The sequence below is a fragment of the Balearica regulorum genome, chromosome 1, assembly GCF_011004875.1.
Source record: "Balearica regulorum gibbericeps isolate bBalReg1 chromosome 1, bBalReg1.pri, whole genome shotgun sequence".
NCBI lineage: Eukaryota > Metazoa > Chordata > Aves > Gruiformes > Gruidae > Balearica > Balearica regulorum.
Window position 1 is genome coordinate 198,844,517 of NC_046184.1, and position 19,249 is coordinate 198,863,765.

At 43.2% G+C, this 19,249-nt stretch overlaps 1 protein-coding gene and 1 long non-coding RNA gene across 2 annotated transcripts in view; both read left to right on the forward strand.

The window, feature by feature from the left end:
* The first annotated feature begins 807 nt into the window (after positions 1 to 807).
* The window catches only part of ZDHHC20 (zDHHC palmitoyltransferase 20), a 47,829-nt gene continuing 29,387 nt past the window's right edge, over positions 808 to 19,249 (forward strand). Inside the window, exon 1 of the mRNA XM_075742203.1 lies at positions 808 to 1,053. Within this exon, the coding sequence (XP_075598318.1) occupies positions 936 to 1,053 (118 nt within the window). The 5' untranslated portion in view covers positions 808 to 935. The remainder of the gene's footprint in view (positions 1,054 to 19,249) is intronic.
* LOC142599919 (uncharacterized) lies at positions 1,862 to 4,077 on the forward strand. The gene is made up of 3 exons (XR_012833388.1): positions 1,862 to 2,026; positions 3,082 to 3,129; positions 3,369 to 4,077. It is a non-coding gene; the product is annotated as an uncharacterized LOC142599919 (long non-coding RNA).

A 19,249-nucleotide genomic window follows, 5' to 3' on the forward strand; every position in this document is an offset into this window, starting at 1 on the left:
CCGGTTGGGCTCAGCCGCGGGCGGCCCCTTCCGCCGCCGCCAGATGTCGCCAAAGCCCCGCGGGAGGCGCCGCCGCCGGGGCCGCCCCGCTGCCGCCCGAGCCCAGGGGAAGTGCCCCCAGCAAAAGCACCCGCTGATTTTGAAGAGAAATGGGGATTTTTGTCATGCCACGGGCCGTTCCAACCCCGGGATTCCAGGCGATAGCAATGCTATAGTAAGGCTAAAACTTTCAAGCGTTAAAAACGTCCACGTTCAAAAGGATCGGCCCCGCAAAGCAACGCCTGTAGGTGACGTCTTTCAGGAAGGTCGTGGTGCTGCCCGCGGCTGCCAGGCATTCACTGAAGTTCAGAAAGCAATATAGTAAGTTATTTAAAAATAAGCATTGCTGCATTCAGCAAGCCATTTGAGCCCGGTAAGTACAGGGACCTGGTGAGCAGGAGGACGTAACAGCCCAGCAGGGCCCCAGGTATGGCTGCCCAGACCCATCCCGGCGTCTTTGTGCCCAGAATGGCCGGCACCGATCCGCCCGCCCGTCCGGGACCGCAAAAGAGAAACGCTGAGCTTTAGGACCGGTTTTTATGGCTGAAGGCGGATCCCGCCCTGAAACGGTGCACCCCCGCCGGTGCAGGGTGAAGCCCCCACGGCCGACCCCTCTTGAGAGAGAGGGATCCGCTCGCTTCCATCCCGGCAGACGGCGAGGAGCAGCGGGAGGGGGCAGTGAAGGGCGGTAGGACGCCAAGGCATTTCGGCGCCCGTGGGAAGGAGGCGGTGGTTAAATGCTAGGGCCGCCCTTCTCCCGCCCACTGCGGCCCGCCCAGGGCCTGTCCGCCCGCCCGCCGGGAGCCGGCTCCGCAGCGGCGGTCGTAGTTGCAGCCGCCGCTGCCGCTCGTTGCAGCGCCGGCGCCGATGCCTCCTGCGGCGGCCCGGCAGGGAAGATGGCGCCGTCCCACGTCTTCAAGTGTTGCCAGAGGGTGGTGGCTTGGGTGCCCGTGGCCTTCATCGCCCTGGTCGTGGCCTGGTCCTACTACGCCTACGTGGTGGAGCTGTGTGTGTGTGAGTGGACGGGGAGGGTCGCGGGCGCCGGGGGCTGCAGCTGGGCGGGGAGGACCCCTCACCCTCACCACCCGCTTCCTCCGGGGGCCTCTTCTCCCCTGCGCCCCGGCGGGGTTTCCTTTCCCTTCGCCCGCCTCAGGCTTCCCTTCAGGCGGGTGAGGGGAGACTCCCCTCGCCCTCGGGCGCTCCCTCCGGCGTTGGGTTTACCTGTTGTCCCCCGCCTCAGGCGCCCTCCCGGGGCCACGGGCGAGGACGGCGGGAGCCCGCCCTCAGGCGCCTCATGGCGGCGGGGACCCGGCGCGGAGTCGCCTGTGCATAAGCGAGGGACGGGGAGGGGTGAGAGGAGGCCCAGGCGGGTAGGGTCCGGTGCGCTTCGTTTGGGGAGCGTCTCCTCAGGGAGGCGGTAAGGGGCAGGGAGCCCGCAGGGAGCCGTGAGGGGCAGAGACCCCACGAGGGCTCCGGCAGCCCGCCTCTCCCCCTCCATGGGGTCTCTGCCCCTCATGTCTCCCCGGGAGAAGTTTCTCCTGTTTTTCCGTTGTTAGTCTGTCTTCCTGATGTATCAAATAACTCCTTGACCACTTTATGGGTGTATTCATTCCCCTCCCTTCTAATTAAGAAGTCCAGTGTCATTGAAGCATAATGAGTCTGAAAACCTCCCGCTTAAGTGGGCAGGGGAAAGGATTTAGGGCTTATGGGGTTTTGTCAGGCCGTGTCAACGCTTTCTGGACGAGGGCTCAGCGTTATGTAAATCTGACTTGCAGACGGTGTTGGTCAGGATGATACTTACCCTTTTCTATCTTTAGGAGGATGTTGGCTTTCTCCAGGCAGGGTAAATGGAGCGGCACAGTGATGCACAGTATTTGGTAGATTTGGTAAAACTTGGAAGCAGTGTAGAAAACTAAGGAACTGAGTGTTTGGCATGTTTAAGTAAGGAAGCTGAAATGAAAAGAAGAAAAAGCCCAAGAGTACAAAGGTACTAGGTCTACTAGTATCTGTAGGTCCTTGTACTACTTCTATTTGTGTAGAATATGTGCTTTGATATCCCTAGCTAGAAATAAAAGGCTTGTGCATACTTTATATCTGGGCAAACTTGAAAAAACATCTTTCCATTAGAAATAATTGGTTAGTTTTTTCCTGCAGGACTTTGGTTTTGTATAACTTTTCTGAATGCGCATAGTATTTCACAGCCTTTTGTGTTATCTTTACATATATGGACTGGAACTTAAACCACAGGGAAGAAGTTATTTGGACTTAAAACAGTAGAAATATAGTTGTAAAATAACACTGAGATACTACGTGAAATGTTGACGTGAGAGAGTTGCAAATATGTCAGCAAAACTTGCCAGATTGCTATGGTTTACTAGTCTGTTTGTGTGAGTAAATAGTACTGGTTTTCTGGGAAAATCGTGCTTAAAACTATAAACACTTGGAACCAAATTTTAAACAATCTTTAATAGTGGAGATCTGGGGTACGGGTAGTTGTTTCAGTAGTCCCAAGAGGGGCTGTGTAAGGTTATAGACTCACATTTTACAGGTGTGACATGAAGGTTTTCTGTACCCATTACAGTCTGACCAGCATGACAAAAGGCAGATGAGGGCTATGGGTTTCTTCTCTTAAGCAGAGAACAAAAAACCCAGAGATTAAGAAACTTGCCCAGGGTCGCACAGGTGGTCTCTGGCTGAACTGGGAACGGAACCTCGACCTCCCAAGTCCCAGCTCTGTGTCTTGATACAGAGTGGGTCAGGGCTGGATGCTAGTGAATAATTTCTCCCTCACAGGCATGAAGAAGCTGCAGAGAGAACTTCTGAGTTCATTAGGGTTTCATTTCTGTGAAAATTATAGAAAGGCTTGGCTCCTGTTTATGCGAGAACTTTCTCATCTATAAATCTGGTTTTTAGACATCTGGCACTTTTTGCTCACAAATCAGCTTTATTCTTAACGTCTGCACATACAGACTATTAAGAAAAAGTGGTCTTTTAATAAGTAAATTACTTACTGATTTTTATTGCTGTCATTGAATTTTACAGTTATTACCTGTCTAAATCATACTTGGTGACCAAGAATATTATTTGTATGTGAGTTTCTGTTGTGGATTTTGGGTTTTGTTGGTTGGGATGGTTTTTTTAAACGTTGAATTTTGTTTACACTCTTGATAAAAGGTTATCTCATCAAGGGAGACAAAAGGGGTTTTGTGTTTGGGTTTTGGGGTGAGGGTTTTTTCCTTTGTGTACTTTTCTCTTATACTGCAGTTGAGTTTAGACTGGCATAGAGAGGATTTATAGCGAAATACAGGATTTTCTTTTTTTCTTGGCAGGTATGTTTACTTTCTCCCAGTGCTCCTTAAGTTTATTTTGGTTTGAGAACTACTGCACCGTGTATTATGAAGAAGAGCAAGGATGTGCCTTTAGCGCACTGCTAATGAATGAGGTGACGCTGGTCTCTGCAGATGGGCACACACGGCGGGCACAGAAGCAGGGCTTATGGCTTGTTGCACTTCTGTGGCTTTGGCAGAGGGCACGGTATGCAGCTGATGTGTGTCTGGGTAAAGGAAAGACAGATGAAGGAAGGGAAGCTTTAGAAAAGACACAATAGATAATTTCAAGTACTGAGTGTAAAAGAGATATTGAAACCCCACAGACACCAGTGTTTTCTCAAAAATTATTCTTAAAGATTGGGTAATTGTTAAGATGTGAAGCTAACAAGGAAACAGGAAGAGAGAAAGCCTCTATTCCCCCAACTATTTCTTCTTCCTGTTGGGTTTTTTTCTCTTTGTAGCCCATGCTCATATATTAAAGGTTAAACATACGTATTCAGTTAGTAGATCAAGTGGGAAATCAAGCCTAATGTAGTATCACGAAATATTCCTAATAATCAAAGTAGAAGATGGTATAGTAAAATTGGGGCTGCTTCTTTCATCACATCACCCTTTTCCTTTCAGTTTTCCTTCTCTGTGCTGCTTGCCCCACCCTCCTCTGCTGGGGTGCTCACATGTTGCTCAATGGCTTGCTTTTGGTGTCTGATGAACTCAGTCTTACTGTGTAATTCACTGCTAGTATGTATTTACTTGGTTATGCCTCCTCTATAACCCTAAATTATATTCCTTACATACTGGCTGTGAACACTGAGGAGTACTGGTGTGGATAAGATGAAAGGCGATTCATGAGCTAGTCTATTGTTTTCCTCCCATGGAAACAGCCAGCATTGTTGTATCTCTCTGAAGCATTGATGTTGTATGCTGGTGAACACTGGCTTATTTAGACCACTGTTGCTGTGTAGTTGTGATTGATCAGGTAAATTAGCTATTAAGCTAATTGGAAAGATGAAAACAGCCGTTTCTCACCAAATCCTTAGAAGTTGAGGGAATGTCAGGAGAGTAGAAAAAAATCCGTGAACATGTGTAACTGAAGGACTGCAAAAGACTCGAGACAACATCTCATTCATATTTTCTTAAATGTTTTGAAGTAGAAAAACGTGAATGAACACTTTCTTACTAGATTATTTTTTCTTTTCACACATAATTTGCCCAGAGCTCTGTTTACAAGAAAGCACACCTAGAAATATGTAAGGGATGTTGTAAAGTAACTTTTCATTAGTTTAAAACCATTTCATGTGTTCGTTCTTGTTATCAAAGCATGTTTTGCTTTTAACATTGCTTTTGTAAACAATGGTTGTATTATGCTGTTAGTGAATTGAACTGATTGTGTCTGCTTACCGCATCCCTCAGAAGCTCAGAAAAAGTGGAGCTCTTCTCTTGTGGTTTGTTTTCACTTGTGGCTGACTTGCATCTTATTACCTATCCCAAATGTTTTTGTAGGTGATTGGCTGTAATACAGACTGGTTAGAGGAGGGTCAGAAGGCACCGTTTTGACATGTAGTAGGAGTTGGTGGGTGAAGCCAGCCTGTTTCCTGTAGGCAACTCTTTTGCTGAAACACTAGTGGAATTTGGTAGTGCAGTCTGCACTGAGAAAAAGAGATAGAAGTTAACTTTGGCTGAGTTGTCAGCAGTTCATAACTAAGGTGTATTGTCTGGTTTTACTTGAAAAAAAAATAGTTAAGATCTTGTTGAGGTTAGGGTTTTACTTCTATAGCAAGAACCCTATGTTCTGAAAAGCACAGTCCTGGCTCTACTCCTGGACTGAGTAAGGAGAATGGCTTGTTTTATGATTCGATTAGTCTTGTAAATGTATGAGTGTTTTCACACCTCAAACTCTGCAAAGCTTGGAAAAATGTGATTTTGAAAGCTACTGCAGTAACTAGTTGTGTGTTCTTTTCATAGCATCTACTTGCAGAAAGGTTTCCTTTTTTTAATACAGTGTAATGTCTAATGTGTCTAAAATCCTGGCAAACAAAGCAGTTTGTAATTTACAATACATAACTTCATGCTAATGGTTCAAATCGAACTCCTTACTGTTCCAGGAGACTGCAATAGCTCTTGTCAGTAGGGAGGTAGCTCTGATTTCCCCGAAGCACATGGTGATCTGTTGTAATGCTCCCATTTGAAGAGTCTGTTACATAAACAGAGAGAAGGTAATTCCATCTGCCTCCTCCAGAAGAAATCTCTACTGAAAATTCTAATGCAGTAGTTATCAAGCAATGGCAAGGTGATATTAACAGCAGTATGTCAGTAACTTCTGATTTCCAACTACAGAAAAAGCTACAGTATCAGCACCAAAGTACATTTGCATGTTAGACATGCAAAAAGCATTCCCGTAGGAAAAGAGAAGAAAAGGAACAGCAAATTAAACAGGTTGGATCATTAGTAACAGTTAAGTATGTTTATGTGCCTCTCATGAATTTCAAAATAAAGAAACTGAACCATCTTGGATGCACTTAGTTGTGTTGTAGTGTCTCAGCTGAAGCATGCATATTATCATCTTAAATGAGAACTTTTTCTGTTGTTACAAATAAGTAGAATTCCCGTTGAGGTGCTCAGACTGGATACAAATGTATTGGAAAACTAGACACTGAGCTTGAGTAGAAAGATTATCTGTCTTCTTATATGGTGCTTTGCACTGTATTGGTTATATTAGTTTATAAGGACGGGTGGGCATGTGCCCTTTATATGGCATGAAATCTGCTCTCTTGGCAGTCCTCTAATAAAAAAAATGTTCCAAGAACAACAGAACTAGTCAGCCTGGTTTCTTGGGGAGTTGTCTTGTCTGTTCTTCCTGCTCTTTTGCCAGCGGAAGGACTCCGTCCCTCTTCTCCCTCCCAGCCCTCTATCTGCAATGCCCGCCCCAGCCCTCTGTCATCAGTTTTCCCCTGTATCTGCTAAACCATTCCTGACAGCTCTGCAGTAGTTGGCATCTTTCCTTGAACCCTAGTTACCATTTGGTCAAAAAGCGTGGTGCGGTGGCCAGTTTGGTGCTGCTTAGCTTGCTGGGGGGTAAGCAGAAGATGAGCACCTGAGCTCAGAGCAGCCGTTTCCTAACGGGGAGTGTGGGCTTGTCTCTCTTACCCATGCAATAGCTTTGGTGAAACTTACTGGCGTATACTTAGAAGCTCGGTGGAGGTCTCACACTAAACTTGGCTGAAACTGGTCTGTGGGCAGGCTGGCTTTGGAGTAGGGGAGGGAAGGGGCTTAGGGAAAACAGGGACCTGAGCACAACTATCTGAGCCGAAGTAGGAACTCTGCTTGTGGTATTACACTTTTGTTGTAGCTGTGGTTTTTCATTGCTGCAGTGGTTCCTGATCACCTTTTAGATGTGGACTATAAAGCTTTTGTTCTTGGTTTGAAAGGACTTGGATAGTATGAGTACTTAAGATTATGAAAAACAACTTTTCTCAAATTTTTCTCTGATAACAACAGTAGGAGCTTTCTGTATGCCTTTAGAGTTAGAACAGTGAACTAAAAATTCACTTTCACTTTTAATCAGGGGTTTTATGTTACTTCATCACTTGCTAGTCTCCCAGTTTTCCTATAAGACACTATGAGTAAAAGGACCAGAATTTCAAGTGTATGTTTTCAGTAGATATTACTTTGAGGTCATTGACTGTCTGCATGTTGTGAACTTCAGGTTCTGCTGTCTACTGAAATTTAAATAATTAAAACTGTTCTCTAGCAGCTCATGTTTTCATGAGTTAATGTAGACCTGCTTTCCATAATCAAAGAATGTACGGTGTTACAAAGATGGGTATCTGAGCTGAGTTCTCATACACCTGCAGCATGTGAAACACTTGGATGGCACCGTATCTGTTTTTACTTTTGGAAGTTGAGACTGCCTGTGATGGAAAATGGAAGTAGGAGAAATCCTAGTTGTCTGACTAAAATTGTGCCTGCAAATGCTGAGGGTTTGTGGGATTCGTTTTTCATCCATTCAATACATCAGGGCTTGTCCAATTCTTTTTGTTCGACAGTCTCCTACAACTGGTAAGAGTTTATGCTGGTTTAACATGTACTTTCCTTACAAGTGTTATAAACTATAGGTTCCTGAGTTTCCCGAAAGAGCTTTTATGGAGTTTTAAACTCGTTTGTTGACTCCCTCCTCTCTGGTGCATATTCTTCCTGTAACAAGACAAGATTATTCTTTTTTTTTTTTTTTTTTTCTCACTAATGTGTATGAAATGTAATATAAACATTTGAGAAGTAACTACATGCCACTTTTCTGTGTGAGCTGAATCTTCACCAAGGTGAATCAGGTATAAGAGGGATAATGAGACTGCAATGAATACATTTGCTCTTTTAGCCACTTCCCCAATATTACCACCTCTTGCTGTCACTAAATTGCTTTCTGTGAGATGTGCTTAACTCTTCCTGTCCTGGGTCAAGAAAAAAAAACCTTTTCCCCTTGTTCTGCTTCTCCCCCTGCCCTCAGTGGAGTGCCTGCTTCATAACCTTTGACTGTTTTATCTGTGGTAAAAATCAGGTTCCTCCCTTGCAGCGTGTCAAGCATCTGCTTTTCCTTTTTTTCCAAAGACCAAGTGGCACATTTGTTCCTTATTTGTGTTCCCTTTTGACTATTAAAATTGTCTTACTGTCTTACGAGATTTTTTTAAAGAGAACTGGATCACAAAAACAGCATCCTTTGCCTCTGCAGTTTCTGCAGCGCTCTCTCTGATGCTATATATGGTGCAGCATTGTCTTAGATGTGAAGCACGGAACCATTTTAATCATACGACTTACAAAGAGATCGAGTGAGGGTTTTATCCAGGATTTTTTAGTTTGTAGTATTTCAATTGTGTGTCCTCATGTGTATTTGTCTGTAGAGTGGGGAATTCTTGTGCATTTGTTATGAAATGCTAAACAGGGACATAGCTGTTTGGTTTTGGGGTTTGTTGTTGTTGTTTTGGTTTTGGGGGGTTTTTTAGCCTATTTGGGGCAAAAAATTTTAGAGATAGAAGTAATAATTCATCTGGAATTAGGCAAGCTGCCACTGCAGAGAAAATGAAACAAAATTTAGATTAAATCTGAGTAACCTTGAGAGGAACAGACATGATTTGTTTGAAGCAACCTAAACAGACAATTATTTTATAAGCTGGTTTGCAGTTGTCTGTGGTAGACTTAAAAACTACATTAAGTGCCTCAGCTACTACCTTGTCATAGTGTGAATGCAGAGAACCTGTTATTGTACCATTTTTCTTTACAAGTAGTCACTGCTTTTAGGTTTCTCAAGTTTGGATTAAAAAAACAAATGTGAAGTGTATTTCCACAGTGTGGGGATTGATTGTGCCTGAAGGCTTTCACATCTATAGGTTTGTGACATGCAGAGTTACCCAAGCATTGCAAAGGAGCCCAAAACAGAGCAAAACTTCAGTTCTGGTCTGTTTTTAAAAGTCCTATGTAACATGCAGGTTGGTTTTTTTTTTTTAATAGTATATGGAAAACTATGCAAGTTGTGCATAGGATTTTTGTGGGGATCTTTTGTGTGCATACGTATTTTTATCAGTTTAATCAACTGTTCCTTAAATTTCATGTTGGTTTTTTTTGTGGGTTTTTCTTTTTTAGTAATTGTATATATAAGAAAAAGTTTGAGTTCAGCCTGGTAATTGCATATGGAGATTATACTTGCTGTGTTGCAGGGTAGATACCTGCTGAGATAAAGCTAAAGCAGCAGCTGGTGCAGAGGCTAGGCTTGAACTCTTTTAATAATTCATAATTTAGACAAAGGGAAGCTTAAAGACCATTGAGCACTAGATTCAGTCATTTTCTTTCTTTGGTGCAGCTTTTTTCTGTTGACGTTCTCAAACTGTAAAGATCCTACGTTTGTCCCGTCTTCCCACACTTGCAGAGCCACTTGGGAAACCCTATTGCCAAGGAGCTGTTAGGAGTGGAAACAGGGATCTGTGAGCAGAAACAACGGTCTGGGAGAGCTGTTAGGCACATACAGAACATCAGGAGCTGTGCTGCCATGCCTCAGCTGCCTGGTTTTATGATAGTCTCCTTTCCTACTGTGTGACAGTGCTCTCCTCTTGCTGCACAACTTCTCTGGAGTTTTAGGCAAGTGGCTGCACTCCTGATCCCATCCTGGTTTATGTTTCATGTGGCTTCTCAGGAGGCATCAGGTTTAAGGGTCTGGGTCACCTCACACTTAGTTGAAGACGTTTAGAAGTGATCACTTTCCTGATCTAACTTTCCATAACTGTGTTGTTCCTGAGTTATTTGTTAAACCGGTGGCAATAATTCTTGTTCTTCATAAACATTATTTCCCACCAGTGTTCCACTCTCCAGTACTTCACCTGCTAATGTGGATATTCTTGCAACTGTATTATGAAATGCGATACCCTAGGAAGATGTCAGCAAAAGTTACTTCCCTTAGTAGGTGTCATGCATACATCAAACTCTACTCATTTCTTGCCATGCAGTTTGCCAGTCCGCTGTGTTAGATCCAGTGCTTTGCCATGGGAACCCTAATGCATCTCTGAGATGTAGTAGGTAGCACTGTTCCTTACCTTGGCAGACATTGCATTAGGATTTATAGTATTTCAGCTGACCTTTTTAGAGAGTCCTGAGTTAATGCTTTCCAAGAATATGTGGTGAACTGTCAGCAGGCAGGTAAGCTCTCAGGATTTTCTTTATTTATTGACTGGAAGCAATATTTACTGTATGAAAGCTATATGGATGATTGTCTATGCTCTTTTGTATGCTTGCCTCTCCATTTACTCTGAAGTACTTTCTCAGTTTTAGTACAGATCTTCTGGAGTATCCAAAAATCCCTTTGCAGTGGTTCACACAGTCTTTGTGCTGTCACTCTTTCATGTTCCTAAGTGGTCTGGTAGTTAAATGAGACCTGATGCAACAAAAACATGTCCTTCTGATCTTGTCCTCTAGCCAAAACTTTGTCCTGTTATCCCTAATGTTTTTTCCACTCTGCAGCACCTGGTTCTTTTGTTATGTTCCTGGGGAGTTGCTGATTATTTCTTCCTTTTTTGCAAAGAAACTAGAGGAAGTAGCTTTAGCTACAGTCAAGGTTTGTCCTGAGATGTTTCGGTCCAAGTAAGGTTTAATGAGTGACACTTTGTTTTGCAAGAAGAACAAGCAGCAAAGCCTCCAGCATCAAAAGATGGCAGCATTTGTTAGCAACCAGCTTGATGGACAGATTCTCTAAATGACCATGAGAAGTCTTTGAACCTTTGCTTATTCCATAAATATTTTAACAATACAACAATTTAACTATAAATCAATTTAACAATAAAAATAATAAAGTATTAAATATTTATTAATATTTACAAGTCCAGTATGTTGAAGACATGAGTTCCCCACCATTAAAGTTTCCCATGTTTTTAAATGACATGTTCTTCAAAACAAAACTTAGTTAGAGCGCTCTGTTTAAAAGCTTGGCTTACTAACATCTTGATGGGAGTTCATATAAATTACATTACCGGCTGCTATGTTGTTAACGTGTTGCTGGCAGAAAATGAGCTCTTCTCATCATATGTAGTTCCATATTTAATCTCAGGTGGCAAACACCAATCAAACCTGACCAATGCTACCTAAAAAAATTGAATTTAAAACTTCATTTGAGGAATCCAGTGACCTCATGCATGAGAGGTGGTCAGCTTGCTGGGCAGTTTGATTTCTCCCATCACCCGATGAACTTGGCAGCAGCAAAATTCTTCTCTCAGAAAAGAGAGTGCCTAATACTTTGTAGTGACATTTACAAGGAGATTTTTATACACAGAGTTTTGGAATGAGATTTTATCTTAGTATTTGTGTAAACACTCATTGCAAGCAGAGCCAGTAAGTACGGAGACAACTGATCTTGGGAGAGTCCGAAGCCAACTGCAGAGAAGGCTGCCTGATTAACAAAACAAATCCCTACTGTCAGCTGATGGTTCTCGCCACCGGGCAACGGTTCATGTCTGCAGGTCACAGCAGCTGTGTCTGGAATTTTTGTTCTCCACAAACTGACACCTCTACTCTCCTGCTGTCATACCTCTCAGCTGTGTGGAATAGTTAAATAAAGATTGTCACGCTCTTTTCATGTGTCTAGAGTAGAAATAAATGGATTTACTAGTAGCATCCTGAGCCATTAAGACACTCAGCTTTGAGTAACCTTAATATTCAAGGCGGGTTTTTACTGGCAGTTACAACTGTGAATTAGTGAATAGTGTTCTTTTTTTGAAAAGAAATTATAACTCCTTAATCACCTGAAAAAATCTGTTACAGGAATGCTGTTGGGTTTTGGTTGGGTGGGGTTTTTTGTTTGGTTTGGGTTTTTACTTTAAATATATTGATGGTTTCTAGTATTACCTGCAGAACACCTTATCTCATGTATAAGACAACTCTGTACAACATGTGATACTAGCACTCTGTCAACACCAGCTAATTACCCTGTTTGTGTCTCCTATCTCTCGCAAGCGTCCTCACAGTGTCTTAACTACAGAACCACTGGAGTTATTCCTAACACAAAAAGCCCTTTGACAAATCCAGATACTTGAGTGTAGTGTTACTATGGGCATGGTCTGGCTAGCCGGAGTGTAAATACTTCTTCTTCCAATGTAATGTAATTAATTAGTGGTGTGGACATAAGCTAGCCTCACTCAGATGCTTCTGAGTTTCCATGCCTTTCTGCCGATTCTATTTTTTCCCATTCCCCTGTGTGCCAGAGGGAGCACAGCTCACTAACTTGTGCAAGTAAGAGCGCTCTTTGTCTTTCAAGAAGAAACCAGGGTTTCTTTCAGCTGTGTTTGATGGCTTAAAGGCAATATTGGAAACAACTTATGTACAGCACTTCCAAACTACTGGGTGATAAAGCTGTTATTGTTACAATAAAGTAGAATTTTGGGGAAAGATCTGCATGAACAAAGTCCAGTAATTCAAGTAAGCAGCTGAGGAAAGCATATACAACTAATGCTAGTGTTTAAAATGCATCAAAATGCAAATAGAATGAGTAGTGGCAACAGTGATTAAATAGCTGAAGAAAATCAAGTTACATTAAGCTTCTTTGGGCAATTATGGTAAATTGAAAGTGAATAGTGCTTCTCAGGGAACAGGGCTTTTCAGGGACAACAAACCTGGTATGTTGCTGCAGCTGAATGCTAACATTATGTGAAGAAAAAGCCTGTAGTTATTTGGGCTGATGAACTTCTTAATATATTGTGGTTCTGGGTGTGGACCCAAGTGTGGGACTGTGAGGTTAACACCTGGCAACATGTCCTTCTGCATGCTAACCAAGTGTAACTCTTGAAATAATTTAAAAGTGCCAGCACCCTTGGTGAGAAGACCATTAAGAGGCCTTTGGTATAATTTTGAGGAATATTTCGTAGAGGCAGAGATAAGGAGTCATTTGTAGGATTTTGTGAGTTCCAGAAGTTAGCTGCCTTCGTAGCTGTTTTTTTGAGCTGTGGAAGTGGTAGCACTGAATTTACTGTTCCCACAATATATGGCAGAAATCTTTTCAGTTGTTACAGCTTAATTCATCGCTAAATGTTACTCAGTACCATAATCTTGCATTGATTATGCTAAATTTTGCCATAGCCCTGTTTGTATTTATGTGCGTACTCTCTGCATTGAGGCTGAAAAGACCTTGGCTATATAAAAAACTCCTCTGTTATTGTGACAAGAGAATGTTTTCTGGGCAGCAAGCCTCTGGCTGCTCTAAAATGCTCGCTATAGTGAAAGAATTGCGTTAATATTGTTTTAACTATTCAACAAATCTTAATGATGACTGGTAACAATAAAAAAGGTCTGCAGTGCAGCTTGAACTGCCCTATTTGAAATATTAATGCATTTTACCTGTCCCTGTGATAATGTTTCTTTGAATCCTGTAGCAATGGGCATAGCAATCATGAACACAGAAAATTTGGTGGCCGTAAACAACAGAGCATCCCCCTTGCAGCAAGGTGTCTCTTTCTTTGCTGCATTTTCTTCTTCCTTTCTCCTCCCACCCCAGATTTCTCCCCCCACACACTCCCTGCAGTGCCTTTGGAGGCATCATCTTGTGATCACTTGAAGTAGCAAAGTAGCTCACTCGAGTGATGTTGCTGTGCACAGTGTGCGTGAGGAGTTTGGGCTCTAGATCGTGTGCTTGTGGAAATGACTGCGTTGCTTTAAGGCATCAGTGGCTCTGGCGGGGTTTCATTTCCCTGTCCTGACTGACTCTGCATAACCCAGGATAGCAAGAGGCCACTCATTGCTGTTCACCCCTCATCACTGCAATTCTCTGCTGTTTGTAGTTAATCAAATTTGCCTTCGTTGGTAGCTCAAATCTGAGCTGAAGTGTCTGGGAAGGCAAGTGCTCACTTTTGCTATGTCTGCCTGCCATAGAAGAGCGGGTAGGTGGTTGAGAGGGGTAACTTCATACACCCCTGCAGCAAGACTTGTCCGCCATAGGTCATGCTTCTGAGACAAGCAGTGTTAGACCTGGGCGATGGTGCACCCACGCTGCAGACCAGCCCCAGGCAGTGCTACTGCTGGGGCATGCAGCGTGGCAATGTGTGCTTCTTCATGCCGGTTCAGCATGAAAGGCCTATAGAGCCCCCTCTCCTGCCTCACTGTTCTATAAAATATTACTTTCTGAATGACTTAGCAGTGCATTGGGGGGGAAACCTGCGTCTGGGAGGACTGGAGATCTGGAGTGAAAAGATAATCTACCACCATGTGAAGATAAAACAATTCTAGGTTCGTACGGCTCAAATTTATGCAGAGGACATTCATTCCAGCTGGTGCCAAGTCTTGTGTGCAATTCCTGGGCCCCCATAGCCTTTCGGCAAGGACCTGGCAGCATCTTCCTGCGTTGGCTTTTGGCTACATGATGCTGTCAACTCAGTCGTCTTGAGTCATTTGTCTAAAAACAACTCCCTGCTGCTTAGGGAGGAGAGCACCTAGTGGTGCCTGCCAGTCAGGAAATAAGAAATAGCTCAGTGTGGAAAGGTCACAGAATTACCACTTTTAGAGAACAGCGGAGAGGTGCTAAGGTCTTCATGCTCTGGCAGTGCCCTGTAACAGAAGTCAGGTAAGTATTTGCTCAAGGGAATTCACTCATTGTCTGTCCCGCTTGTGTCAGTAAGTACTGTTTCTACCATCTTCTTGTGAGTGATTAAGGTCTTGCATTTGCAAATTACGTTACCATGAATTTAAGTTATACATTCAATTAAATGCCATTCTCTGAACAAATGAAAAACTTGGGAAAATGTCAGTGGTGCTTGCCTTTGTAGATAGGGTAACGCCTGTGGGGAGTTTCTGTGGAGTTTTAGTACTGGTAACTTCTGGAAATACATATATGTGTGTGTATGCATGTGTGTATATATATATTTTAACCCTTTTCCTTAAAAACTGAGAAAAGTTAAGGCTGTACTTAAGGTGAAGGGATGCAATTGTACATTTATCACGATTTCTTCCCACCCATGAAGAATGTCAGCCAAAATGTGAATGTTACTCTTGAGATTCGTGGAAAGGCTGTAATACCTAAAGCATGACTCCTGCTTGGAGCCATCGTGGGAGGGGACGGGGGAAATAAACATAGCACATCATAACAAGATCAGTTCTTTTCTTTTTCTATAATTCTACATTAGTTGCAGTTGAATTTCTTGCTCTGCAAGGAGCACATCTGGCTTCGATTGGAATATGCCTCTTAGGGCAGTAGGAAGATGTTGTGTGTGGGTTTTATAGAGCGGTGGGGTTTTTTCTTCCAAGGTTGAAGGTGAATGTGTCTTCTTTTAGCATGCCTCTTGCAAGGTCTTGGCAGATCATTCTTTGCCTCAGAATAAAGAGATTGGGTTTTTTCCTATTAGGCAGTGATTGGCAAGGTGCTTGAACGCTTCATAGCAATCCTGAAAAGAAGCCTGAAACTGAAAGCAAACTAGTTCCCTAAACACACTGGTTCTTCCAGGATGTTCTGGGAGGTTTCCTTGAAGCAGCTTTAAAAATTATCCAGAGCTTTCTGAAATTTGCACCTCTGTCAGTCCGTACTCCAAGAATGCTTCCAGCAAGTGACATTTTTCCCCCAGTCTCATTTGTTATACAACTAATGATGTCCCTATGTCTGCAGGATTGTTTCCTGTGATATCTATAGGCTTCCGCCTCTTTCATTCTTGTGACATAGGTGAGATGAAAGATAACAGACAACAATGTAAGGAAGAGTATCTAGAAAGAGGTGTTAACAAACAACTGGAGTCATGAAGGAAAAAGTGTCTTTGCTGCCAGGGGTGATGCTAGGTGTCTAAATCAAAACTAAGACAACTTTTTCCTTTGTCAAAGTCAAACCTGGAATTTCTTTTTGTCCTCTAAGCTGACCAAATTAAAAAGAACATTTGAATCCAGCCTAATAAAAGTACATTTGAATCCAGCTGGTGCAGGACCGGCTAGCAGAGCGTATTGGTACCTGGACAAGTTGCAGCAGCATGAAGTTCCATGTAGGCCTGTTTACCTCTCTTCACAGGTAGGCTTTGCTCAGCTCCTTCCTTAGTTGGACCATGTGTTGGGTTTGCATGGCAGGGTTTTGGTAGCAGGGGGACTACAGGGATGGCCCCTGCAAGAAGCTGCTAGAAGCTTCCCCTATGTCCTACAGAGCCAATGCCAGATGGCTCCAAGACGGACCCACTGCTGGCCAAGGCCGAGCCCATCAGCGATGGTGGTAGCACCTCTGGGAAAACAGAGTTAAGAAGAAAAAAAACCAAACCAAAAAAACCACAGCGGCAACTTTTGCAGCCAGAGTTAGAAGATGTGAGAAACTTTGCAGACACCAAGGTCGGTAAAGAAGGAGGGGCAGGAGGTGCTCCAGGCGCTGGAGCAGAAATTCCCCTGCAGACCATGGTGAGGCAGGCTGTCCCCCCTGCAGCCCATGAAGGATGATGGGGAGCAGAGATTCCGCCTGCAGCCCATGGAGGACCCTATGCCAGAGCAGGTGGAGACACCTAAAGGAGGCTGTGACATTGTGGGAAGCCCACGCTGGAGCAGGCTCCTGGTAGGACCTGTGGCCCCACGGAGAGAGGAGCCCATGCTGGAGCAGGTTTGCTGGCAGGACTTGTGATCCCGTGGAGGACTGTCTCCCTTGAGAAGGGACCCCATGCTGGAGCAGGGGAAGAGTGTGAGGAGTCCTCCTCCTGAGGAGGAAGGAGCGTCAGGGACAACGTGTGATGAACTGACCACAACCCCCATTCCCCGTCCCCATGTGCCACTCGGAGGGGAGGAGGGAGAGAAATTGGGAGTAAAGTTGAGCCTGGGAAGAAGGGATGGGTGGGGGGGAAGTGTTTTAAGATTTGGTTTTATTTCTCATTACTCCACTCTGTTTTGTTAGGCAATAAATTAGATGATTTTTTTCTAAGTTGAGTCTGTGTTGCCCGTGACAGTAATTGGTGAGTGATCTCTTCCTGTCCTTATGTCGACCCACAAGCCTTTTTGTTATATTTTCTCTCCCCTGTCCAGGTGAGTATAGAGAGTGATAGGGCGGCTTTGGTGGGCACCTGGGCTCCAGCCTGGGTCAACCCACCACAGGCTGATTTTGGAAACTGTGAGGTAGCCAGGGTAAAGCTCTGAACTGCACTCAGACAGGGTTAGTTCACTTTGTTCAACTTGCTTGGTGCTGTAACGCTGAGACATTGAATCCTTTGAAATTATGAGGCCATCGTGGAAACTCTGTGAGCATGCGAGTGCTGCCTTCTGAGCTCTTTGCAATGAAACAAATGGCAGAGTTCACTGCCTAGTCATATTTTTATCCTTCCCTAGCAATACCTTGCTAGAATTTTGTAAGTCTTTTCGAGAAACCAGAAACTTAATGTTAAGAAGCTGTCCCATCCCACTCAGTGGGTTAGGGTGAGGTTAACTTTTTAATTCTCTATGCGGTAATCGGGAATAACAACAATTACTCTAGAGGTTTAAACAAATCACAAATTTACTTAAAACTCAGCAGAACTACAAAAGATAGAGGCTTGGCAAAAGTTACAACAATACTTAAAACTTAGCAGAACTATGAAAGATAATGGCTTAGCCAAACTTGTATCGCTGTTACCCTAATGTGCCAAAAATTAAGTTAGAGACAATGAAAGTGGTAGAGAGAAAAAGAGAAAAGATATCACCACGCTTGGATCCAGTGATGTTCTCTGCTCATAGTTGTAGTCCTTAGGTCACGGGTGTGTGCCAAAAACTTGTTTCCCCGTTTTATAAACAAACGTGCCTGCCTCATAGGCGGGGGTCTGTCATCACTGAGCAGGCACAGTACGTGCTCAGAAATGTTCAACATATGAATCGGTGGGTTATGGGGGTCTTGGGGGTCTCACTGTCCCCCTGCTTCGGAGCTGACCAAGTGAGGAATGATCTTTCACAAGCACACGTGCACAGAAGACAGATGGCCTTTGCATGTTTCAGGAGTAGAGGAGTGGGCTCACGAGATGTTATCCTGCCTCTGCAGGTTCCGTTCTTGGTCGACACTCCCTTATCATCAGCCTATCCCTGCCCATGTCTAGACAGGTTTTTGTGACATTCACTTGTTATCAGAGCCTTACAGAAGCCAGTCCTAAGAATATTTTTGCTCTTATTTTTCTTTTAGTAGCTGAGCAATAGACTGATAGGGGGATAGATTTTAAAATCCTCAAAAGAACAGGTGTTCTCCAATGCTTATGTTTCTGAAATATGGACAGGTTTGTGTTGACTGCAGAACTGAAGGCACTAAGTTGTGCATCTGATCTGGTGTATAGCGCTGTTCATCCTGAGGTTAACATATAAATCATATGCAGTGCTTATTTTGTTCAAAAAAGTATCAATAAGCAAAAAAGCATCCTGCTTTTTCCCCCATCCCACTTCCCCAAACAAGAAATCGTGTTTTAGAAATATTTAAAATGAAAGTGGTATTAATTGAGCAGATGCCGATGGCAGGATCTAAGTAGTTAGAGGCAGCAGAGGAGAAAAGCAATAGAAAGCTAAGTTTGTCACTTAAACTACAGGCCAGGCATGATGGGCCACAATTGGTAATGTCTTGTTCTGTGGGGGTTTTTCCTGAACCAGAGTTCAAAAGCTAGAATTGATTTCTTGATAGTATAAAGCTGCTTGTTACATTGCCAGCCTAGCAGATACTTACAGGTCTGTTTTATGTAAAGATTAAATATTAACTTGTTTAAAGGAAGGCTTCACTCTGTAGTATAAAGAGCCTGTAAAACTGTTCATTTGCCATTTGCTGAGTGAATTTGGACAAGTAGTAGGATTGCTGTTCATTTAATCTGCCTGACAATAACAACAGTGAAAGGGATAGAAACAGAAACACGTAACTTGCACAGACTTCTCAGGCAGAATAGAACTGGCCATCTTTTATTTGTATTTCATTTGAGGATGGTAAGACAGGATGAAAATTACAAGTGTTTCAGTGTTGGCTTTTACCTCAAACTGCAGGAGTTGGTCAAAGTAAAATTTTTCAGCACTGTCTAATAACTCCAGTCTGACCAAATGGACCTAGATGCAAAAAAGAAAATTATCTTCCTGCTGCTGTGAAGCTTTAATTAATTTTTATGAAGTTTACTTAGGGATCTTTTTGATGAAGTCTCACAGGCGATGTAATCTTAAGCTTTTTTTTTTTTTACTGCATGTCAAGACTTCATTATTTTGAGTTTTCAAACATTAAATTTGGCTCACAATTTTGTTTTGTACTGAGAGCGGAAATGAGGCTACAGATTACGGAATGCTTTAACCAGAATTACTTACAAAAAAAAAATCCTGTAGTTTTACAGATAACAACGTTCTCTCATCCCATTAGAGGATAATTAAGAACTTTTTTATATTTCATGTCTAGGGAAATACATGTTTGTCCAGCTGTGTGCAAAGGTGTT